This window comes from Mytilus trossulus, chromosome 5, assembly GCF_036588685.1.
Source record: "Mytilus trossulus isolate FHL-02 chromosome 5, PNRI_Mtr1.1.1.hap1, whole genome shotgun sequence".
Taxonomy (NCBI): Eukaryota; Metazoa; Mollusca; class Bivalvia; order Mytilida; family Mytilidae; genus Mytilus; species Mytilus trossulus.
The window spans coordinates 69,664,257-69,689,098 of record NC_086377.1 but is presented as its reverse complement, the minus strand read 5'-3'; the positions used below and the strand labels follow the sequence as shown (position 1 = coordinate 69,689,098).

The window sequence follows — 24,842 nt, the reverse complement described above, 5'->3', positions numbered from 1 at the left end:
TATTATAGTTTTGACAAGTAAGTAAAATTAACAAGGTGAAACTTAATGCTTATTTTTATCTAGCTTATCTTTTTATTATAATATAATAATAAAATTACCTATATGATAGCGTCTTTTTGATGAAGAGTCTAGAAGTATTAAAAGTAATCTGTAACAGAGTGTTTATTACCCCGACCATACGAGTCTATACCCAAATGGTCATTACCATACGCGTATGGTCCAAATACTCATTTGGTCCGGAACATATATTTAAAAATGTTAGAATTACTACATTAATACTACATGTACTAGGTGAAGGTCAGGTGATACCTGCCAGACATATACACCTTAAAATCATTCCATACAACAAATATAGTTGACTTATTGCTTATAGTTTACAGATTACATGTAAATCGCAAAAACTTCACACTGAGCAATGATCCATGAATATGAGGTCAAGGTCAAATTAAACCTGCAAGTCTGACATGTTCATCATAAAATATTTCCATACACCAAATATAATTCACCAATTGCATATATATACATGTAGTATTAAAGAAAAAAAACATAATTCAAAAACTTTAATTTAACCACTGAAACATACAAATGAGGTCAAGGTCAATTGACAACCTTACAATTTTTCCATACACCAAATATAGAAGGCCTTTTACTTTTAGTATCTTGAACACCAAAACTGAACCATGTTCACATATACATAAAATGAGGTTGAGGTCAAATATTAACAAGAATGTGTTTTAACTTAGTACACGGACGCCCACTTGTACTATCATTTTTCATGTCCAATGGACTGTGAAATTGGGTAAAAAATCTAAATTGGCATTGAAATTAAAAAAGATCATACCATAGGGATGTGTACTAAGTTTCAAGTTGATTGGACTTCAACTTCATCAAAAACTACCTTGACCAAAAAGTTTAACCTGAAACTAAAACTTCCATTTTCCATCTTCAGTGGACCGTGAAATTGGGGTCAACAGTCTAATTTAGCTTTAAAATTAGAACGATCATACTATAAGGAACATGTGAACTAAGTTTCAAGTTGATTGGACAGCAGCTTCATCAAAAACTTTCTTGACCAAACAATTCAACATGACGCGGGACAGACAAACCAATGAACGAACAAACAAACGAATGCACAGACCACAAAATATAATGCCCGGCATAAAAACTGTCTGGTCAACATGAGATCAAGGACCTTGCAAGTTACACACATACTAAATATAGTTATCCTATTGCTCATAAAGAAATAACATTACATGGAACTTTCGCCACTTGATATAAACATTTCAAAAAACAAAATCTGCCACTTGAATATACATGTAGCATTGTTTTGTCTCGTTTTCTGTTGCAGGTTGGACAAAATGATATACATGAACATCATCATGATTAAAAAATATATGAAGATATTAACAATAATTACATGAATTATGACAAAAGCTGTATGCAACATTATAACAAAAGTTCAACAAAAGCTGTATGCAACATTTTAACATAAGTTCACTCACTGAAATATCTGACTATGTTTTAAAGCTTCTACTATATTCTTTTTCGTTACGGTTTCAAAATAACCAATATCTTAAAAAATGGTGTAGACTTTTGGTATATACATGTATATTTGTAATTAATGATATAAAAAGCAGAAATAAATGAAGGTTGTTTTTTTGTATAAAGTAACACTTTTGGTCAGATGAACTTAAATGTATAAATGAGGTCGTGATCAAATAACTGAAACCAATCCAATATTCATGTACATCTTTAAATCTCTCCATACATGTATACCAAATAATTTAAACTTTTTGCTAACAGCATTAAGAGATTTAAACATAATCACAATAAATCAACATTACCAGTGAAGTACATGGAAATGAGGTGAAAAAGGACCAAACCATATTATAAAATCTTTACAATTACTTAAAACAACCACTGACTTCTAAATATCCCTCAATTTGCTGGCCAAACTCAAATCAATGTGCTGGTAACATGAACAACTACGGGGTTTTTTTTGGACATTTTTTTAGCACATACATGTACCTAAAATCCTTCAGGAAGTGTTTTCATAAATTAAAATTTTAACAATGTTTAAGGACTAGTACAAATTGAATCTTAAACTCTAGTTTACAAACATCATGTATACATGTATTTGTACCTACATGTACTCCATTAATATTTTGAACAAGCACTGTTTTAGTCTATAAAATTTTGGTTAGACATGTTGAAGTTTTGCAAGTTTTATGTTGACTTACATGACTTAGTAATTTGAAAAATTGTAGTAACAGAATTTCTATATAAGTTGTGAATAGAAAATGTTTGTAATTTTTTTTTTTTTTTGCAGGCTCCGAAGACACAGAACAGATATACCAGAACATAAGATCTAGAGGAACTGAGGAACGGAGTAATATTTGATGGAATACCATATACTTTTCAATTGAGATTTTTTCAGCGGAGATGGACCAGCACGACAATTTGAGGCAGGTCAGCAAAGAGGGGGAAATTATTCATGCTTGTGCGGTGTTCATAGTAAAGATCGCATTAATTTGGAATGCTGTTTTAAGCGAACACCCTCTGATTTGGAAGACCGCAGGGCAGTATTTTTGAAAGGGGAAAGTCTGGTCAAAATAAAAAAAAGGAAATATCAACCCATTCCAAAATTTAAGTAAATACGAATTAACTGAAGAACTCGAATGTAGAGGTATTGATACTTTTAGGCTTAAGACAAAAGCAAGACTTCAGGAAGAAATGTCAGATTTGCTGCATGGAATATCTCGCCCACCTGCCCTCCTCCTACATTATCCAGAAAAATCCCTGACAGAGAGTAACGTCAGCTGTTATGAGGTACTCCCGTGCGAGCCACTACATGACATTTCAAATGTAGTCCTAACATAATACAAGAATTGCCACATCATGTTAAACTAAAGTCTACAAAACTGGAGTTGGGAAAATTTTGTAACAACACCATCGGAGACAAAACCAAATTAAAGGATCGGACGCGCGTCTTTATGTCATAAAACTTTCAAAATTCATAGAAAATTTACAATTGGATGGAAAAATATCGTCAGATATTTCACAACTTATTAAATCTCTAGTAGAAATAATTAATATTGCTTACAGCTCTGTTGAAAGAAGAACCCCCAGACAAATTTTAAGGTTGTATAATCAAACTTTCCTGTTCGCTGTATTGTCTAAATCCATCATAGGAATTCCAGTAAAGATGACACAAAGAAAATTTTACGGCAGTCATTTCCATAGCTTGTTTGTGCATCTGCCGGAGATTTATAGAATTATCAATACGAAGTCTATCCTTGCCGAGCAGGAAAAACGAACTTTTGGATCACTAAGACGTCTCGCGGAAGGTACAACAAATCGAAAACCTGGTTGGATTGTTGATTGATTGTTGGTTGCTTAACGTCCAGTGGCAAATATTTCATGCATATTCAGGACGAGAACAAGTTCACAATAAATACAGTAGGTAGGTTGATACAATAGAGGCCACCTTGGATGATGGTCGGAGAAATTTGGACTGCCACCAGGAAAAGAGGGTATATTGAATAGGGACAGAAATTTTGCCTTGCAACAGGCCACCTACGGACCCCTCAGAGAGTTGTTGCAAGGGTTCTTAACGTGCTAAGAGCGTGGCACTCTCTTTACACGAGGCATCGGATTTCACGTCCCCCTTCTGACCGGACGTGACTGCGAACTTGATACATCCCGCACAGCCAAACGGACGCCCCACTTCGGCAAGCGTTTTACTGCCGGTCGGGAGAAGACCAAAAGACCATATTTCTATACCCCAGTCACCCTTGGGGATGGTTGGATTGTTGACACCATTTTAAGATTTAACTGCCAGCAAACTGACAACTGTATCTGCTCCTTCTCAAAACAGAACTCTGTGATAAGCCAACAATCAAAACTACTTTCAAAGCGGGAAAACACTATCTTTCCGAAAGAGATTTTTGGAATCAAGTCGTCTCTTTTCCAGTCACACCTTGAGCGCATTGCTGATTCTTTGATTCCAGGATAAAACATATGGTGGCACTGAATTTGACTTTCACGACTCTGTGGATGAGCCTGAATTTCGAATGCAAGGTCCTGATACTGCAAACTTCAGATCAACATCTTTGAAGAAAGAACGAGCTATCATTGACGACATTTGGCAAACCAGTGTGGACAAGGCTGCACCATCTGAACTTGTCCTTCCATTATTGCATGTCAAAACAAGGGAAGATGGAAAATTGATCTACAAAAGAACAAATCTCAAGTCAGGTATGTTATACAATATAGTATATATATACATGCATGTTGTAATTTGAATGAAATGAATGATACCCATATTTAACCCGTTGGGCCAATACTGTCCAGTGAGGAGGTGCAGTACTCTATACAAGTACCACACCCTGAGAGAGCTGCACACTCACTGACAGTATCTACACCAGCCAATCAGACAAATTTACAAATGTGGAAAGTGCCGCAAGATGTTTGGGATCCAGTCCAGGTGCTCTCGACACATTTCATTTAAGCATTTTGTGAGAGAAGATCATATTCCTAAATTTCTGAATACTATTGTGACCCCTAATGTGGACTTCATTGAAACTCGGGGAGCAATGCTGCCCAGGTTGGGAACTCCAGAGGAGAATGCCGATATAATAGATCGGGGAAAACACGAGGCAAGTAGGAAGCGAGAAGAGGAAGCTAGGGCCTCACTAGTCCATCGTTTAACAGAGCGTTTGGAGGCGACAGAAATTATGGATAGAGACTTCTCTTGGTAATATTTTTTTGAATGAACATTAAATTATTGTGTTTATATATATGCATTTACAACCTTTGAATGTTCTGATTTATAGTTTAATAATTTATTAACATTTAAACTTAAAATGTTAGCAAGTTTTAACTACTAAGAGCCTTTTATCAACTTTTAGTGGGATCAATTTTACCTGTAATATTGATCTTTAACGGGGAGGAATGTAGTGACCAGGCAATTTTATAGTATAAAAGGGATGATTTGATTAAGGAAATTAACCTTTTAGACTATTGCTTCTTGTCTTCAAGTATATTTAATTAAATTTCTTCCTACTTCTGGGCCACGTTGACCGGAAGTAGATGGACATACGGCAATTACTTTTCATTAAATCTAGTGGTCAACTTAAGCCAATAATGTCTTCGGGTTCAAAGTTAATTCGAAGATCTCGGTGTTTATCTCCTCACTTACGTAATAAACTTGTTGTTTTACACGGTGTTTGATTCCATTATTTTTAAAAGTATAAATACTGGAGTGTAAGCTACATCTAGGAGTTGCTGCATTGAGCCGGCTTGCATCAAGCCACCCTCAAACCCTCCAGACTGTATCAGTCTACTTGGGCCGAAAACGTTTTTGTGTACAAACACTCCAGTTAACATAAAAATAGGTGGTTACTATTAATTTAAGAATAAGTTGGGTGGAATTATATTCATAGAGTGAATTTGTGAATAAATAGCTCCTTTTTAAGAAAGGCTATTGGTCAGAACAGTTATCTGTTGTATTTATTGTTATTTTACTATTGTTGAATTTATATGCAATTTGTTGAACTTAATTGATGTTATTGGTGTAATAAACATTATAGTGGGAAAGTTCTTGTTTAGTTATTTTAGTAAAACATTTAAAAACAATACCTATATAGGTAGACTGTATCCTGCTGATCGGACCTAAGCGAAGTACTACCACAACATGTCCCAGGAGGACTATATTATGGCATTGTTGAATTGTCGTTAACCCCTCCTGCTACACAGTAAACGACAAAATTATTTTCCATTATCTGTGTGACGTTAACACAAAATTTGCCATTTCATATCCTGTAAGTTGCTGTGTTTAATTATTTCGTCAAATACGGTCACGATCAACAATACGTTAGAGATACACATTCCTAAAGTAGCAGAAGTTGCAGAAAAAATACCTATTGTAAACTTAAAACTTCGATAAAACCACCATCATGTTTATAAAGATTACTCATCCGGCCCATGGGAAAGTGAAGTTGCTTTTTGACAGTTTTTCTAATTTGTAGAACTCAATCATTAACGTATTCGTAATTGCAGATCGATGACTGAATTACTTGGCAATAATTTTTATATTGGAAAATAAATTTTGCTATACATTTACAGTATGAAAAGATCTAGTTAATTTGGGTAAACGGACAGATAAGAATATAACACTTTATTTTGATTCGGCATATGTACAAATAAGTAACACAAACTCTAATGAGCCTTTGATCGTATATAAATAAAGGCAACAGTAGTATACCGCTGTTCAAAACTCATAAATCCATGGACAAAAAACAAAATCGGGGTAACAAACCAAAACCGAGCGAAACGCATTAAATATAAGAGGAGAACAACGACACAACACCGAAACGCAACACACACACAGAAACGGACCAAGCATCAGACAAAACAAATATAACATGAAAACCAAACACATGAATTTGGGATAGACAAGTACCGTGCCACGTCTTATCTCAATATCTCAAAAATAAGAGGAAACACAAACGACTCAACGTTAAAATGCAACACACAGAGGAACGAAGTGTATATCATAAAAACATTTAAATAACATTAAAACAGTGCATTTTGACATATAATACAACCTGTAATACAGAGTAAGTAGATATATACATAGCATGAAATAAAATTAGGCCTAAATAAGCAACAATTTTTCGAATGAAGTATAAACATGCTTGACCAGAGCAACCAAAGGCAGCATAAATAATAAACAGCTCAAAATTCATCTGCAAGCAGAACAGCGACATTCCAAACCGTTCCATCCCCAAGGGTGACTGCGGTATAGAAATATGGTCACTTGGTCTTCTCCGGTATCGGGCCCTGATTACATGTTCGCCCTGGGTTCGTTCGCACTGAGTTTGTTCGCCCTGCTAGTCCGTTCGCCCTCTATTCATTTATGATATGTATATGTTAGATTAATAAACGAGATATATATATATTAAATTTTATGTATATCTATTAAAAGTTAAATACAGAATATTTGACAAATTTATACTAATTAAATAAAATTCTTGGCTGCATTGTTACACTTTATTGTATAATTACTTTTAGTTACTGTTGATTGAATTTTGATTAGGTGTCATTTGAAACCTTTGATATACAATGAAGTGTTGAAATTCCAAGAAACTTATTTACTAATAGCAGTACCACAGAAATTAAAATATATCATAAATAAAGATTCGGTGAATGTTAACTTCAACATCTTCAATTACATACAAATAATTTAGTCTTAAGTTGTTTTACATTTAAAAACACAATGTAGTGCTGATATTTACAGAAACTTATATTTCTTTGTAACGTAATTACATACATATATAAACTAAATCCTCAATAACTTGAAGTCACAATATCTTGTAGTCCTGAAATTTACTGAAACTTATAACCTAGTATAACAGCTAGCTTTAGACAAGTTAACATGAAACATCGGCGAAATTGTAGATTGACTAACGATTTCAATTATATACACACACCGCAACCCTATACTAAAAAATAGAATCAGGGCGAACGGACTCGGGGCAAACAGGTATTAGGGCGAATATAAACTAGGCCAAACCAGAATCAGGGCGGACGGACCCGGATTCGTCTTCTCCCGACCGGCAGTAAAACGCTTGCCGAAGTGGGGCGTCCGTTTGACTGTGCGGGATGTATCAAGTTCGCAGTCACGTCCGGTCAGAATGGGGACGTTAAATCAGATGCCTCGTTTAAAGAGAGTGCCACGCTCTTTGCACGTTAAGAACCCTTGCAACAACTCTTTGGAGGGGTCGGTAGGTGGCCTGTTGAAAGGCAAAATTTATGTCCCATCAAAGATACCCTCATTTGCCAGTGGCAGTCGAAATTTCCCCGACCTTCATCCCAGATGGCCTCTATCATATCAACCTACCTATTGTATTTAGTGTGAACTTGTTCTCGTCCTGAATATGCATGAAGAATTTGCCACTGGACGTTAAGCAACCAACCATCAATCAATCCAAAACGTTCCAGGACTGAACAAGACTTTTAAAATGTGAAAAACTGTTTTCAGTCCTGAAATGGTTTGGAAGGCTGTTCCATAAAGTAGCAGCAGCAAATTTGAACGATTTTTTACCGTAACGGGTTGACTTTACCTGTGGAATTTCAAGAATATTTATATACTTGAAAGAGTATTTAGATTTTTTGACATTCACCAAATTTTTCACCGGACGAAGATTTGTCAATTTCTGGTTGTTTACTATCTACTTTTTAAAGGCAACAGTAGTAAACCGCTGTTCAAAACTCATAAATCCATGGACAAAAAACAAAATCGGGGTAACAAACTGAAATCGAGGGAAACGCTTTAAATATAAAAGAACAATGACACAACACCGAAATGCAACACGCACAGAAATTGACCAAGCATCAGACAAAATCCCACGAGAATAACACATATAACATCTAAACCAAATACATGAATTTGGGAAAAACAAGTACCGTGCCACGTCCTATCTAAATATTTCAAAAATAAGAGAAAACAAACGACACAGCATTAAAATGCAACACACACAGAAACGAACAATAAAATAACAACGGCCATCTTCCTGACTTGGTACAGGACATTTTTACAGGGGAATAAAATTGGGTTGAACCTGGTTTTGTGGCATGTCAAACCTCGCACTTTAATGGCCAAGTTAAATATAACATTGAAATGACAACATAATATTACAGGACTACAATACAAATAATTAGGAACGTATAAGACAAAGAAACACATGATTAATAGATAACAAAAAGAATCAGGTTTAAAATTCAATACGTCAAAAACGCGCCTTACGAGTCAATGTCATGCATGTGGAAAAGATATTCAAAACTTGAACCGCCACTTATTTTACAGGGTATGAGATTCCCATGGTTACATAATGAACATATGTCCTAAGTGTGGAGAAAAAAAACCACTCATATGGGGGACCACCTGAAAAAGTAGATAGAAAATTTTTGTCCTGCATTTTATTCTTTTAACTGTAATCTCTGTCCTGCCTTTTTATTTTTCACTCTGTTCGGTCCTGCCTTTTGTTTTAGTTTATCCAGACTATTTTTTAACCTAAATTGTCGTACTGACTTTTTTTTTTGCAAGTGTCTCATCCTGCTTTTTTTTTTAACCAAAACGTCTGTCCTGCCTATTTTTTCAAATTTCATCTTACCCCCCCCCCCTTTTTTCTCCGTAAAAATCAAATGGTAGCTCCCTAAGCACTTGACTCGGCTATTTTAGGCAAATTGAAATACCTCAGATTAATGCCACAAATATTCGAATTTATTGAACAATCGAGAAAATGGTGATTATTGGGTAAAGCAGAAGACAATTGATAAATGTATCGGTTAATCTTAAAATCTTGAGATTTGCTAATTTTACGAAACAGCCATTTGTTTACTTAAGGACAAATACTGTGTATGAACTAAACGTTTTCTTTGTTTTAGGATCAAATTCAAAAGAAGAATAAAAGAATTCAGGTATGTTATAACTTTTAAATTATAATGTTTAAAAAAAACCTAGTTATTAATATTTTAAGATACATGTGTAAATCAAGTGATAATTATATTCCAACAGCAGCTTGGTTTATATGATGGATTCAGTGTAAAACAGTTGATTGTTAATTAGTTCACATTTCATATTTGAAGATTTGATCTTGTGGTCGCATATTAACAGAAATTTCACTTCAAACCTTTTGCTGGCGGAGGAACACATATGTTCACACCGAACGTGAAAGAGATATGTCCAAATTTTGATTGATGCAAGATGTTCATCACTGTTTTATTTTGACAGAAGTCTATAATATTTCAAAACTTTGATTACAAAATTCAGACAGTATCAATATTGCAGATTGTGTCCAAACTGTTCCCAAATGTTTTTGGTGGGGTTCGTGTTATCTATTCTTTGGTTTTCTATGTTGTGTCATATGTACTATTGTTTGTCTGTTTGTTTTAGATTGATGAGTTTGGCTGTCCCTTTGGTATCTTTCGTCCCTCTTTAAATATGTATTGTTCTATTATATATCATTATGAATTACTATATACGTTGAACCACAAACGTCAAAATCATTCAATCGCGTAGTGGAGTCAACTATTTATGGATTCTTATAAATTCTTCATATAAGTTTTAAACTGGTTTAAATCTCGATCTATATCAGGAATTTATTCTTTCATACTTTGGTTTTTTAACCCTGTATGCTAACATTGCCTATGTAAATTTTTTAAATTGTTTGTATGCACATTGAACGACAAATTTCTGTGACGTATAAAAATACTCTGACGTCAGACACTCAAATCAATCAATGTGTTTGTAAATAGTAGATGTTTTTGTGTTCTGTTAAATTGTTCCTTTTAAAATTGTTATACGAAGATTGCTGATGTACCCATGTTTTGACTATTTTATTTATGGTGTCTGTTTATTTAACGCATCAATGGAAATATACCGGAATTTGTCAAGACTGTCATTAAAGTGAGAGGGTTAGCACCATAAATCCACCATTTTCAACATTTGAGAATGCCTTTGGTTTATATAAATTTATGAAAATTGAGAATAATACGGATGCATCATGTATGTATAGAGTCTTAAATAAAAATCAGTTTAACATGTCTTTAAATTCCTTTACTTAAGAATATGTGCATCGCATGGTGTTGTCCAAATTCATGATCTTCCATAATGTATAAGGTATTTTTTAACCTTTTTCATACCATTCAATATTCATTTGGGACCACCCCCAAATTTTTTTCTGGATCCGCCACTGCCATGCGTTTATGGTATCGATATCAGTTTATTTAAGTATTGAATGCTTCTTTTTGAAAATTTATTGGGGTGTAAAAGCGTTGACCGAAGTACATTTTTGTATGAAACGCGGAAAATCAAAATCCCACGAGAATAACAAATATAACATCAAAACCAAATACGTGAATTTGGGATAGACAAGTACCGTGACACGTCTTATCGCAATGTGAATTTACACTAAAACTAGAGCTCTAAAGAGCCTGTGTCGCTCACCTTGGTATATATGTGAATTAAACAAAGGAAGCAGACAGTTCATGACAAAATTGTGTTTAGGTGATTGTGATGTGTTTGTACATCTTACTATACTGAACATTCTTGCTGCTTAAAGTTATCTCTATCTATAATGAACTTGTCCATTTAGTTTCAGTGGAAAATGTTAGTAAAAATTTACAAATTTTATGAAAATTGTTAAAAATTGATTATAAAAGACAATAACTTCTTAGGGGGCCAATTGACCATAATTAGCCTAATAATGATTCTGGCTATGTTTGGTAAAATTTGGCCCAGTAGTTTCAGAGGAGAAGATTTTCAAAAAGTTAACCAAGATTTAATAAAAATGGTTAAAAATTGACTTTAAAGGGCAATAAAGGGGTCAGCTGACCATTTTGGTCCTGATGACTTATTGGTAAATCTTACTTAGCTGAACATTTTTGTTGTTTACAGTTTATCTCTATCCATAATAATATACTAATATACACTTTCACCATCTTCACTTTCCCTGTTATCTTCTTGCTTCTCATTATTATTGTAGTCTTTTTTCCCATTTTTATAAGCCCGTCGTCTTTCAGACGGGACGTATTATGGTATACCGTTGTCCGTCCGTCGTCCACACTTCAGACAATAACTCACATAAGCTCCCTTTCCATTTTATAAATATAAAAGGTACTTGGTACTCAGAAAGTGTGTTGTGAACAAGATAGAATGTATGGATGAAAAGTTAAGACAACAAACTTAGTTAAATTTGAGGTAGCCTTAATATTGCCAATTTTTTTGTGCATTTTTATTTATTATTTTTTTTTTTGGGGGGGGGGGGGGGGGTATTTGACAGGGCTCACACAATTTCTAGTTGATCATATAAATTCATTAAAAGAGCAACGGGCGTATCAGGGCTAAGCGCAGCCTTTTATTAAAATTTACTTTCATGCTTGTGAAGTTTGTCCCTCTAATTCTTGGTATTTTCTTGCTGTTTTTTTTGTTCAGCCATTGTTTAACAGGAAGAAGGGGAATTTTTGGAAGAATTTTACAATTATGGGAAATATTAAAAAAAATAATTGTCAATTTTTTAGCAATTAGTTAGTTATCTCAGTCGTTAAAGATTTATGAACAACACAATTTAACGCAGTACTTAAACTGACTCTGGGACAAGTTTGCAATTCCGCTGAGTGCAAAAGTTGTTACCTTAATTTTTGAAGTTAAGTCAAAATGAAGTTGATAACTTAGTTGATATTGGTTTCCCTGATAATTGTCTTAAAATATTTTTTGAACAACAAAAAATAACATACTATTAAGCTAGAAAATAACGATAGCCGTGTTTCAGCATTTTTTTGGTAGAACACAAATATAGGGTGCTCGCATAAAGCAGATTAACTGCCAAAAACTGAAGAGATTGATGCCCGGCTTATAGAATTCCAAGGCCGTCCGTCGGCACCAGAAGCGACGATGCAGCGCATCTTTTTTGGGGGGCAATTATCTACTTTTTGATATAGGACGAGCTCTTACGTCCAACGGCACCAGCCTGTCTAGCAAAACAGCCGTTGGACGTTAGGGTAATCTCAAACTACTGGCGTATATACAAAATTTAGTCCTGGTATCTATGATGAGTTTATTTTCTAGACCTTCCTAAAATTACTGTCTTTAATCTCTATCTATGTTTTGTTTATTTCCGAACAATGATAGTAAACAGAAAAGCAAGAGTACTAAACAGTGGATGTCCAACAAGAACATGTTAGATAGTTTTATGCTATAATAAAACTAAGGATTTTCTTATCCCAGGCATAGATAACATAAGCCGCATTTGGCACAATTTTTTGGACTTTTGGATCCTCAATGCTCTTTAACTTAGTACTTGTTTGGCTTTATAAATATTTTGATATGAGCGTTACTGATGAGTCTTATGAAGACGAAACGCGCGTCTGGCGTACTAAATTATAACTATTATGTAAACACCAACTTTCTCACCAAATTTGAATCCAATTGAAAATGTATGGTTAACTTTAAAACAATAACTTTATAGTAAAGGGAGGCCAAATACAAAAGAAGCATGATATCTGGTAACAGACAGTTTTGGGATACTCTAACTGTAGAGTTATGTATAAAATATAAATATCACAATCATAGTTATTGAAGATGTTATTTTAAGTGATGGTGCTCCTTTTATATACAGAACAGAACTTATTTACTGGATGACTTTCAAGGTTTATGAAAAGTCCTAAAATATATTACCATTGACTTGTTTTATTATGAGAAAAAAATCCGCTATTGAAAATGTTTTTTTTTTTACATGTTTTAAGTTGAGTACAGTGTGGATTTTTTCTTTCTTTTCAAGGTTCCTGGTGTGACTTGAAATAGAGAAATGAAATATTATTTTTATACATAATCCTTAAGGAGTTATTGTTCTTTTTTTAATTTAATAAAAAAAAAACACTTTGTTGTTTTGGTTATTATCTTGAATATTACTATAGATTAACTGTAAACAGCAATACTGTACAGCAAAGTAAGACCTCAAAATAAGTCAACATGACTAAAATGGTCAATTGACCCCCTAGGGAGTTATTGCCTTTTTTTAGTCATTTTTAACAATTTTCATAAAATTTGTAAAATTTTCACTAACATTTTCCACTGAATCTATTAGGCCAAGTTCATTATAGATAGATGATAATTGTAAGCAGCAAGAATATGTTGGAAAGTAAAATCTACAAAAAACAATTTTGTTTTAAATCCATCTGTGTCCGTTGTTATATATTCACATAGACCAAGGTGAGCGACACAGGCTTTTTGGAGCCTTTTTTTTTTAAATCAGCAATTTATCTCTTACCATCCCAATTTCATTGTCAATGTTAAGTTCATGGACCAAATTGTAAAACATAATAAATAATTAAATGTTGAGCTCAAAGTGAAGTCACTGTAACTAGTATCTTTATTAGTTTTACATGTAAGTAAAGTTAAATTGAATAAAATGTATTTTTCTTTAATTCACAGAAGAAACGGACATACTACTACATCTGCAGTCTACAACCAGTTCCTGAAAGGTGATGTTTTGAAAGAGTGCTTCCCAAGATGTACTTCTACTGTATGTGTATACCATCATCAACTGCAGTAGTAGATAGAAGCTTCTCCTTAATGTCAAACTTTTTACTCCAAAAAGGAATAGGATGAAATCTAGAAGCAACTATGATAATTTGCTCATTCAATCATCATTTAAATGACAACGACTTGTTGATATGACCAAGGGGTTGAAGGACAGACAATGGAGCTTTGAACATAAAAAATAAAAAAATCATGAACTATTATGACTTGATTTATCAATTATATAAAGCTCAAAATTCAACTTTAAGTACTATTAATTCTTATTAAAAATTTCTCAATTTCCAACATCGGATTTTAACGTCTCAATCTGACTGGACTTGTTAAAAATTTATCGGTTTTCAAACATTATTATTTGTCTGATAGTGAACAATCCGGAAACTTCAATATTAGTTTACATCTGAAAAATGCGGTTCGGTGTATTTCCACCATGTATTCCATAATGATTCTTTTAATTTAACATGTTGGGGTGAAATAGCAGATTTTTGGAATTAACTAGAAAACTTGCGTTTAACTTAATTCTCAGTAAAAATATTCATCTTATTTTGATAGATGATTGGTTATCATATGTATTAAGTTTAACCACTTTTCCCATGATTCTAGGTGAGCGCTACAGCCTCCTGAGAGTCTCTTGTTTCGTGGTTAATTTTCAGACACAGCTATAAGAACAGGAATGAATACATTGAGCAGCATCACTTCGGGCTAATAGGCACTTACATTATGATTAAAGCGAAAGTCTAGATTACAGATTAAAAGCCACAGCTGTTTGCATAAATGAAGGAAGAAGCTACTTATCTGAGGTTAATGATTCGTGACGAAAAAGTTTTATCCAGTTTTGTTAAGTTTCTTAATGTGCCCGATTATTCATTGATGCTCATATAGGGCTTTGACAGAGACAAAGAAGTTTTCGAACTGGAGTATGTTTGTTATTTTAAGGCTGAGGCAACAAGGTCCTATGGATACATTATTTCTATTTTGTGTGTTTGTTCCTATGCATGTATTGTTTAAAATGGAATATATTATTATAAAGTGAACTCTTTACTTATTGAATAATGCACCAAGTTGTAATAATTAATTGTACCTGGGAGTTTTGGCTTACAATTGGAAAAAATATTAATGTTTTAACTGTTAACTGGAGATGTTTGAAAAAAATCTTTCAAGAACAATATCAGCTTCCATAGACTGACTATCTTCTGACCAGTTCTTAAAACATGTATGTTCTGTTGCGATTGTATTGACTTTCTCTGCAGTGCTACATACGTAGCAATACTTGTTTCGTACTTCTATATGCAAAAGTTTTTTTGTTGCTTGCCCTATTATGATTGCCACTCCTCCCAGGGAATTATAGGAATGTTTGTAGGTTCGTTTCGACCATCCCCCATCAGTAATTAAGGTTATACCCTGATGAAAAAGTCCGTTGTCCATGGCAATCCTTCTTTCCTCTGCTTCAACCTGTTGTATAAACATATAGGACATATAAATATAACTAGTCCCACTTGAGTTTCCTTAAATATCATTAATTAATGCCATGAAGGCTAAACCTAATTAAAAGTTTAAAGTGTGGTGGGATTTGTTTGGTTTTTTTTTCAGACAGAAAATTTGTTTTTTTCTGCAATTTTTCAAGTTTGTGTGACAGTTTTGTAAGGTACCTTAAAATTTATTTTGTATAGTACAGAAGGTGAATAAGCTGAAATATTTCCCATTTTTTAAATAATTCCATACACATATTATGGATTGTCTCCTGCTTTATTTAATGGATTGTCCACTTTACTTGGAAAATGGGGTGGTGGTGGGGTTATAGTATATACTTTGTATAGTACATATAGTGAATAAGATGAAAAGTTTCTTGACCCACACTGTAATAGAATACCAATTTGATACTTAGATACTCTAAAACTCTTTAATCGTAAGTTTAGCTGAAATTGATTTAGCAGTTTGAAAGGAAAAGATTTTATAATGTAAGCAAACATAATTAAACAAGAGTGGACACACTGAAATGTCTCGCCTGTTTAAGTGTTTAAATATAACTTATGTCAAAGTGTAAAAAAGCATTGTATACAAGCATTACATAAAATTAACTGTACTTGAGATGAAGGTGAGATAAACCTCTTCGGACATAAATGTAGTTCATACACTCATTCCATACAACAATCTAGTTTACCTATTGCTAAAAGTATCTCCGAATTAACCTCATGAAAACAAATAGCCTTGATCAATGAACCATGAAAATTAGGTCAAGATCAGCTAACACCTACTAAACAGCCATGCATGCACACCATACAATTATTTTATACACCAAAATATATTCTACTATCCCTATAGTATTTGAAAAAAAGACCAAATCATTGATGATTTAACATTGACCAATGAACCATGAAAATAAGGTCAAGTTCAGATGATTATTACAAGACAGACTTGTACAACTTACAAACATTATAAACATTATATACACAAAATATAATCAACTTGATGCTTATAGTATCTGAGAAATAGACAAAATTGCAAATTTTAACTTATACCACTGAACCATGAAAATGAGATCAAGGTCAGATGACACCTGTCAGTTGGACATGTATACCTTACAATAATTCAATACACCAAATATAATTGAATGAATGATAATAGTATCTTTGAATAGACCTAAACTCAAAAATTCAACTTTGACCACTGAACCATGAAAATTAGGTCAAGGTCAGATGACAACTGCCAGTTGGACATGTACACCTTACAATCATTCCACACACCAAATACAGAAGACCTATTGCTTATAATTTCCGAGATATAGACTTAACCATGTAAACTCAACCTTGTTCACTGCTCAATGAAATGAGGTTGAGGTCATGTGAAAACTGACTGACAGACATAGGTACCTTGTAAGGTATTTGCCAACGTTATCATCATTATTTATATATGGTTTCCATATAATTTATATGTAATCAGTATATTCTAGGGTATACTGTAATGTTCTTACATAATATACAATCATCTGTCAATTGGATTGTGAGAATTCTTACACGTGTCAATGGAACAATAGAAGTATATAGACTCTTTAACAATTGAAACTATTCAAATTTTATTTATTTTTTGGGGCTGGTTTCAAATATTTTTTGTTTGGGCAATAAAATATTCAAACATTAAGAAATAAACATTTAGATGACTTCACAGATTTGAAAATATCACATAAAGAGAATGAAGAGCACATCTTTTGTTTGCACTTTGGAATAATATCTCAAAAAAGTTTAAAACAATCTGTGGTATAAATAGGAGATAAGTACCTTAAACGTTGGCATATTGTTGGCACAATGTTGGCTTATATTTCAATATTGTCATGAAATATAACATAAGAATCATTAAAATAAAGTTTGTTTAAAATTTGTTCAGTAGGTTCAGTCAGAAGATCTTACACTCAACCAATTGACGACATAAGTCGAATATCATTAGACCAACTACTTAAATAACAGTTGTTAAGAAAATGTTGGGTCAACATTAGGCCAACCATACAAAAATGACAGTTGGTGCAAAGTTGTTGGGTCAACGAGGGGTCAACAGTGTCAAAATAACTGTTGGCTGAGGTTTGTTGGGCCAACGTTGGTCATTTGTTGTCCTGCCAACGCCAACTGTGCCAACCAATTACCAATTGTGTTCTGGGAAAGCCCTATATGCACAATATAAGGATGCAAATAGTGGTGGCCTATGTATGCCAGGGGCAAGAATGACAGCGTTTCGAGTGAGATCCTTCGATAGATTTTTTATCCTGGATTAAAACATTTGCATACCGATATCATTTTCAACTAGGGGAACTGAGTGATCACACTTGTATCTCGGTAGACAAAAAAAAACCAATGATACTGGTCCAATAGTTGAAATTTTCATTCAGATTTTTCAAGGAACAGAACAAGAGACAAAAATTGAATCCAATAAACTTTTAATATTCCACCTTTATCCTACAACATTTGCAATAACTTTGCAGGGTAACCTTCACTCTGTGTGGTCAAAAAATTAATTCAAATATATGAAGTCTATCGTAGATGCTGACTGCATTGTACCATCAGAAAACTTATTAACACATGACCTTGACAGCAGTGATAATAACTACCTACAATTTGTTACAATGCTTGAATCAAAGAATGACGTAAGTCAAACAAATCTCAAATTCGCCTCGAATTATTGTACCAAAATCGCAGTCAAAGATACATACTGACAACGAGAGCCTTCGTTTTTCCATTCAGAAAATGGAAGAAAAAATTTGTAGTATGTCAACAAGTCTAGATTCCCATTTAGACAATATTAATTCAAAAATTGAAAAACTCAGTAAATGTGAACAATTGATACAAGACTTGGCATTAAAAAGTGACAATCAACCAACATGACCAACAGATGTCGAACAAAGGCTAGAATTATCAATTATCAAATAAGTTTCAAATTTAGTCAAATGTGGAAAAATTAACAATACACCGATTGCAGAATTAATGTACATTTTATACAAATATTTGAAAAAAATGGTCGATTAAAGGTCTCATCTTATACAATAAATCAGAAAGTGACTAAATTAACTAAAAGTCAAATTGAACAGCATAACCCCGCAGTACCTAACATATATTCAAGAGGATAACACGAGTCGCATCGGGTGACTTGAGCGAGACTGATTTTTTAGAGAAGAATTAAGTAGTATGATATTTAAAGCAGACTGAGTGTGGACATTTTTATTTTGAAAGGACGCTGACATGATTATCTTTGTAATGAAACTGTGCAAATCGTATATCCATGTAGGCTACTAATTTTCCGCCATGCACTTGTTTCACATCTATTCGTATTGATTAGTTTAAAATTATAGGAGATGCATATTTGCTTTTCCGGCGTTAAAACCAAAACAGGGTACTGCAGTATTATAATCGGGTGAGCAAAGTTTGTATAGTGAAAAGTAAAATCACAAAAATACTGAACTCAGAGGAAAATCAATTTGGAAAGTCCATAATCACATGGCAAAATCAAAAAACAAAAAACAAAACGCATCAAATACGAATGGACAAGAACTGTCATATTCCTGACAGTGAGTGATTTTGTCAATTTAATCATTTTCTACATACAAATCATTACATCAAATGTATTTATCATTATCTATACTATTAAACGAGAAGACCTCATTTTTGGTGTCGCTTCTCTTCCTTCCACAATAAATCAATCATCATGCCTCTGTGTCCTATAGGTTACATGCATAGTCGCATTTGTCATCCATTCTTATGACTATTCAGATTGAGTTATTTTGGGAGAAAAACGACAAAAAAGGAGTCCGGATATGATTCCGTCATCAGACTAAATTTTAGTCAAGGATAATACTTCCGGTTTGAAACATGCACAAAAACAACCAATCGTATGATAGATTACAAAAATGAAAAATAAATAAGCCAATTAAAGCGTTCTCCATATCATGGTGTTTGGATCGCAAGAACCACAACTACTATACCTCCTTATACAGGACAGTTATTTTTCGCGTTTATCTACATGTAAAGTACGATTATACTACTTTAATATATAGAGACTCTTTGTATTCTGTCTACTGTTTTCTTTGAAATGTTTACTATTTAAGGGGTCATACCAGTTGCATATATATTAAAATAAGTAAAACATGTTACACAAGTACAACATAGAGGCGGATTTAGGGGGGGCCGGGCCCCCCTTTTTGGGAAAAAAAATGGTTGCTTATATTATAGGGAATCACTGAAGCGTGACAAGAGCGGGCCCCCTCTTAGGTCAGTCAGTGGGCCCCCTCTTATGAAAAATTCCTGGATCCGCCACTGAACCAATCGTATGATAGATAATAAAAATGAAAAACAAATAAGCGATTCGGAGCATTCTCTATATCATGGTGTTTAGATCGCAAGAATCACACATATTAAACCTTCTAGAGAGGACAATTATTTTTCGCGTTTATCAACATGTAAATTACGATTATAATACTTTAATATGTAGACTCTGTATTCGACCTCGACCAAAAACTTTAACGTGAAGCGAGAGAGACGGTGCACAGACTAGAAACATAATACCCATGAAAGAGGCATACAAATTTATTGTTGAAAAGGAAAAAAGTGATTTGGCAAAAATGAAAGTAAGGTAGAGATTAGAGGGAGACCTTATCGAGACGTCGGGATTTGTGGATTGATCTTTACGAGATCCGGGAATATATTTTTTCGATTTCGGGATATGAAATTCTTTCAATTCTGCATTTCGGGATTTCATTGTTTATAGCCCGGGATTTCGGGATTATGACCCCTCCGACCACCCCTCAAAATAGCCTTAGTCGGTCATAGTCATTTATACAGGATTCATATCATACCATTGACATGTTAATAAGGCTCTCAAAAGAAAAAGTACCGATGGATTGTTCTAGAAGCATATTTTATTAGATTAAAAATGGTCTACATATAAGCAATTACATTTATTTTATGTTTTAAACAATGCACATTTTTAATTTGATTTGACTTTTACCAACAGAAGCATTGAAGCAAATGAGAAGAATAATTGTGGTCTGAGGTCAGAAACATGAAAATATTTAAAGTTAACAGAAAGGAAACAAATATCGGACTTTAGGGAGAAGGCTTTTGATACCTTTTGTGAAATTCTCCATACATAATATCTTTTACAAAGAATCATCCTACAACAGTTCAAAAGCTGTATATGCCAGCGATTTCGAGGATGTATTCTAGTAATACAATAATCAGATTGACTACATTGGATCTCGCATTATTTCTTAGTCAACTGCAAATACACAATAAAATTATCATTCTTGGTGACACGTAACATTTTATAAAACACTAGAACACACCCGTGATATCACGGGTCCGTGACTGAACTAAAGTATATAACTATGCGCAAGCCTTATTTTAGTATTAGTATTGTCATCTGATAAAGTCATGCCGATTATAAGATACACAGTTTTTCTCTGCTTTCAAATCTTTCTGTTTGAACCCGTCGAACTGGAACTTATCAATTATTGGTAATATTAATTATTTGGAAAACAAAAGGTCATCAACAGCATTGTCCTACATTAATTATAAATAAAGTTGAATTCTTTGATTCGCTGTTTAGGTCATGCCCACTAACAAATTGAAAACTGTACCCATACGCCTTATTTTAAGTCCAGATTTTTAGTATTTGTATTGTTATCTTAGAAAGTCTTACTGATTAAAATACTACAATAGGTAACAATTTGACAATTTAGTAGTGTCAACCCTATGATTATGACCCGTGTATATAGCATATTATTAATCCTGAATACACCGTTTGGTGGTGCGCCCGTCATGCAGATGCGGAACGTACAGATAAGGTAATAGGTAACAGGTTATAAATATACTATTGGTATCGGTATCGGACTCGACCCGGAACTTCTTAATTATTGGCAATATTAATTACGTGGAAAACAAAAGGGCCTGAAGTGGTGTAATTTTTAATCTACACCTTAGTACTATATTAGTTATATATAAAGTTGAATTCTGTGATTTGCCGATTTTACGTGATGACGGCTGACAAATTGGACCTCGTAATTTTAGTATTATAGATGCCTCTGTAGATTAAATAAACAAAAGGAAAAGATGTCAATGTCTTTCAATTTCCGTTCCATATTCGGTTCTGTTTTCCGTTTCAGCCGTTTAACAACACTCAAACAATACAGTAGTTGTCGTTTGTTTATGTAATTTATGTGTGTTTCTTGTTCCTTTTTTTTTAGCTCACCTGGCCCGAAGGGCCAATTGAGCTTTTCTCATCACGTGGCGTCCGGAGCTGTTAACTTTTACAAAAATCTTCTCCTCTGGAACTGCTATGCCAAATTAAACCAAACTTGGCCACAATTATCATTGGGGTATCTAATTATTTCCGAACATTGCTAGACATATTGAAAACAAGCACAAAAAGGATTGATTGATTGTTGGTTGTTTAACGTCCAATGGCAAATATTTCATGCTTATTCAGTACGAGAACAAGTGCACAATAAATACAACTAGTAAAAACCCGTGATTGTGCAGTGTTATTGCCGATTGATTGTGTTAATTTGAATGAATATTTTGGATGTAGTGAAATGGATTGTTCTGAAAGAATTTAGTGTGTATATTCTCCAGGGTGTTTTAATGATTATACAATGCGCAATTTGAAATGTCTTGTCAATCCCGGAATATCAAATCTCTAAATCTGGAACTTGCTCTGAACTATTACTATTTTTATTTGATCAGATTGTTCCATACTGTGTATGACAAAAAAAAGTTATCTAATAACCCTGCAACCTACCCTACAGATCAAATGTGATAGTGCACAAACAGTTTAGATGTAAAAAAAGAAAAGTCTGTTGTATAAGATAGAATGGGAAGTGCGGAGTTGCAGGCACTGCCATAGACATCCAAGTGAGAGAAAAAAAGAAACCGTGGTGCACAACAACAAACACTACAGAGAGACAGTACATTAAATTTGTGTTAGAAATTTCGCTTCAATACATAATCCTGCTAACTTGCATGTTTAACCCCGCCACATTATATTTATATGTGCCTGTCCCAAGTCAGGAGCCTGCAATTCAGTGGTTATCTTTTGTTGCTGTGTTATAATATATACATATTTGGTTTTCGTTCATTTTTTGTACGTGAATTAGGCCGTCAATTTTCTCGTTTGAATTGTTTTACATGTCATTTTGGGACCTTTAATAGCTTACAATGCGGTATGGGCTTTGCTTACTGTTGAAGGCTGTACGGTGACCTATAATTGTTAATTTGTGTAATTTGGTCTGTTGTGAAGAGTTGTCTCGTTGGCAAATACACCACATCTTCTTTTTATATATATATATATAAGAGTTGTTTAAACCTATAAATGGTACAGACGGACGGACGGATATGTAAAATATTATATATGGCCGGTTCACTGGTGGAGGTATAAAAAGGTGGCAAATATATGTTACATTATTTAAACAAAGAATAGTCTGAAGTTTAATTTAAAACTTCCTTGTACACTATATTTTGTGTTGTGTATTTCTCATTGACGAAGGAATCTTTGTTAGGAAGTATTGTTAATGAACGAAAAGAGCGGACTCTAGATAGGGCTACATATAATTGTCCATGTGAGAAAACTGGCTCTGTGAGGTCTAAACCAATATGATCTAATGTTTGTCCCTGAGACTTATTAATTGTAATTCCAAAGGCTGGTCTAATAGGAAATTGCCGGCGTTTTAGGTCAAAGGGAAGTCCAGGATCAGATGGAATGATTGTAATCCTTGGTAAAAATACAGTATTGCCAGAATGTTGTCCAGTTAGAATTTTAGCCTCTATAATTCTGGTGCCTAAGTTAAGCACACATAGTCGTGTTCCATTAAGTAATCCCTCTGTAGGATTTAAATTGCGCAAAAGTATTATGGGCGCTTTTTTCTTTAAGTACAATTTGTGTGGAGGTGTTCCAGAAGGTGTTAACGAATTCAGAAATTCAGTTGGATAATGACTTTGCTGGTCTTCATCTGCAACTGCATCAGCACTGAGATAAATTTTGGTGTTTGATGGTGTAGCAGGAAATTGATACATGACTAAGGTGTTAATTTTGTCCACATTTTCATTTTTGGTAGTTAATATTGCTCTTCCCAAATAACTATTATCAGGATCTACCGTTTTCAAATTTGGATATACACTATCTATCAATTTTTGGAGTCCATTATTATTTGGCTCAATACATATATATCTTGGTAACTCAATGGTAGATTGTCCATCATCCAAAATTTGCTGTGTTCCATTGCCTATACGAAGAAGAAATTTTTCAAATGCTTCATCAGAAAATGAATTATTTGTGCGAACACGCATATTGATAGTTAAATGCAATGTTTGTATATTCTGCCATAAGAATGACCTCTTTAGGTTACTTTCGACAATGTCGGCTTGCCTCCCATGCCTTATAACCGGAAGAATCTGTCTAAAGTCACCGCCTAACATAACAATTTTGCCTCCAAATGGATCATTACATTCCATTATATCACAGAAAGTTCTGTGAACACACTCAATAACATGTTTATGGACCATTGGAGCCTCGTCCCAAATAATAATTGATGCGGTACGGATTGATTCTGCTAATATACTTTGCTTGCTTATATTACATGTACTTGTTGCTAGTATTGGGATAGGTATTTTAAATGTGGAATGAGCTGTCCTCCCTCCACTCAATAACTCGGCTGCAATGCCAGATGATGCCACAGCCAGGGCAACCCTATGTTCCGATCGGACACGTGCTAATAAAGTATTGTATAAAAAGGTCTTCCCTGATCCTCCAGGGCCATCAACAAAGAATATTTTTTGTTTAGTTTCAGTCTGGATAGCATCCAGGATTGCTTGAAAAACTTTACGTTGATCTGTGTTAAGCATCAACACATTCATGTCAGCTATTTGTTTTTGCTCAGCAGGGCAGAAGTTTGGTTCATATGTCATATCTGAAGGATTTTCCTCGGTTGGATGTGGCATTCCTGGGAAATCAAACAATGATTTTCCATGAATACGGAGTTGACTTTCTAAAACTGTAAGTAGTCGATTTGTTACAGAATCTTCATTGTTGTTCGCGCAGATATTTGTCATTTTATATTTAATATCGTCAGACATAGGACCTTTGAAATTCTCCCAAAGTACTATGTGATTTGAAGGCTCACAGAAAATTCAAATTGTAACAAAAAGTGACCTTATGTGTGCAGGAGATGCAGATAAAGTTGCTTCTTGTAGACATTCAATCCATTCTT

General features: G+C 33.9%; 1 protein-coding gene across 1 annotated transcript; it reads right to left on the bottom strand.

Moving 5' to 3' along the window:
- Positions 1–23,064: 23,064 nt before the first annotated feature.
- LOC134718254 (uncharacterized) lies at positions 23,065–24,684 on the bottom strand. The gene has a single exon (XM_063580748.1). The coding sequence runs from the start codon at positions 24,682–24,684 to the stop codon at positions 23,065–23,067; it is 1,620 nt and encodes a 539-aa protein (XP_063436818.1).
- Between the last annotated feature and the right edge of the window lie 158 nt (positions 24,685–24,842).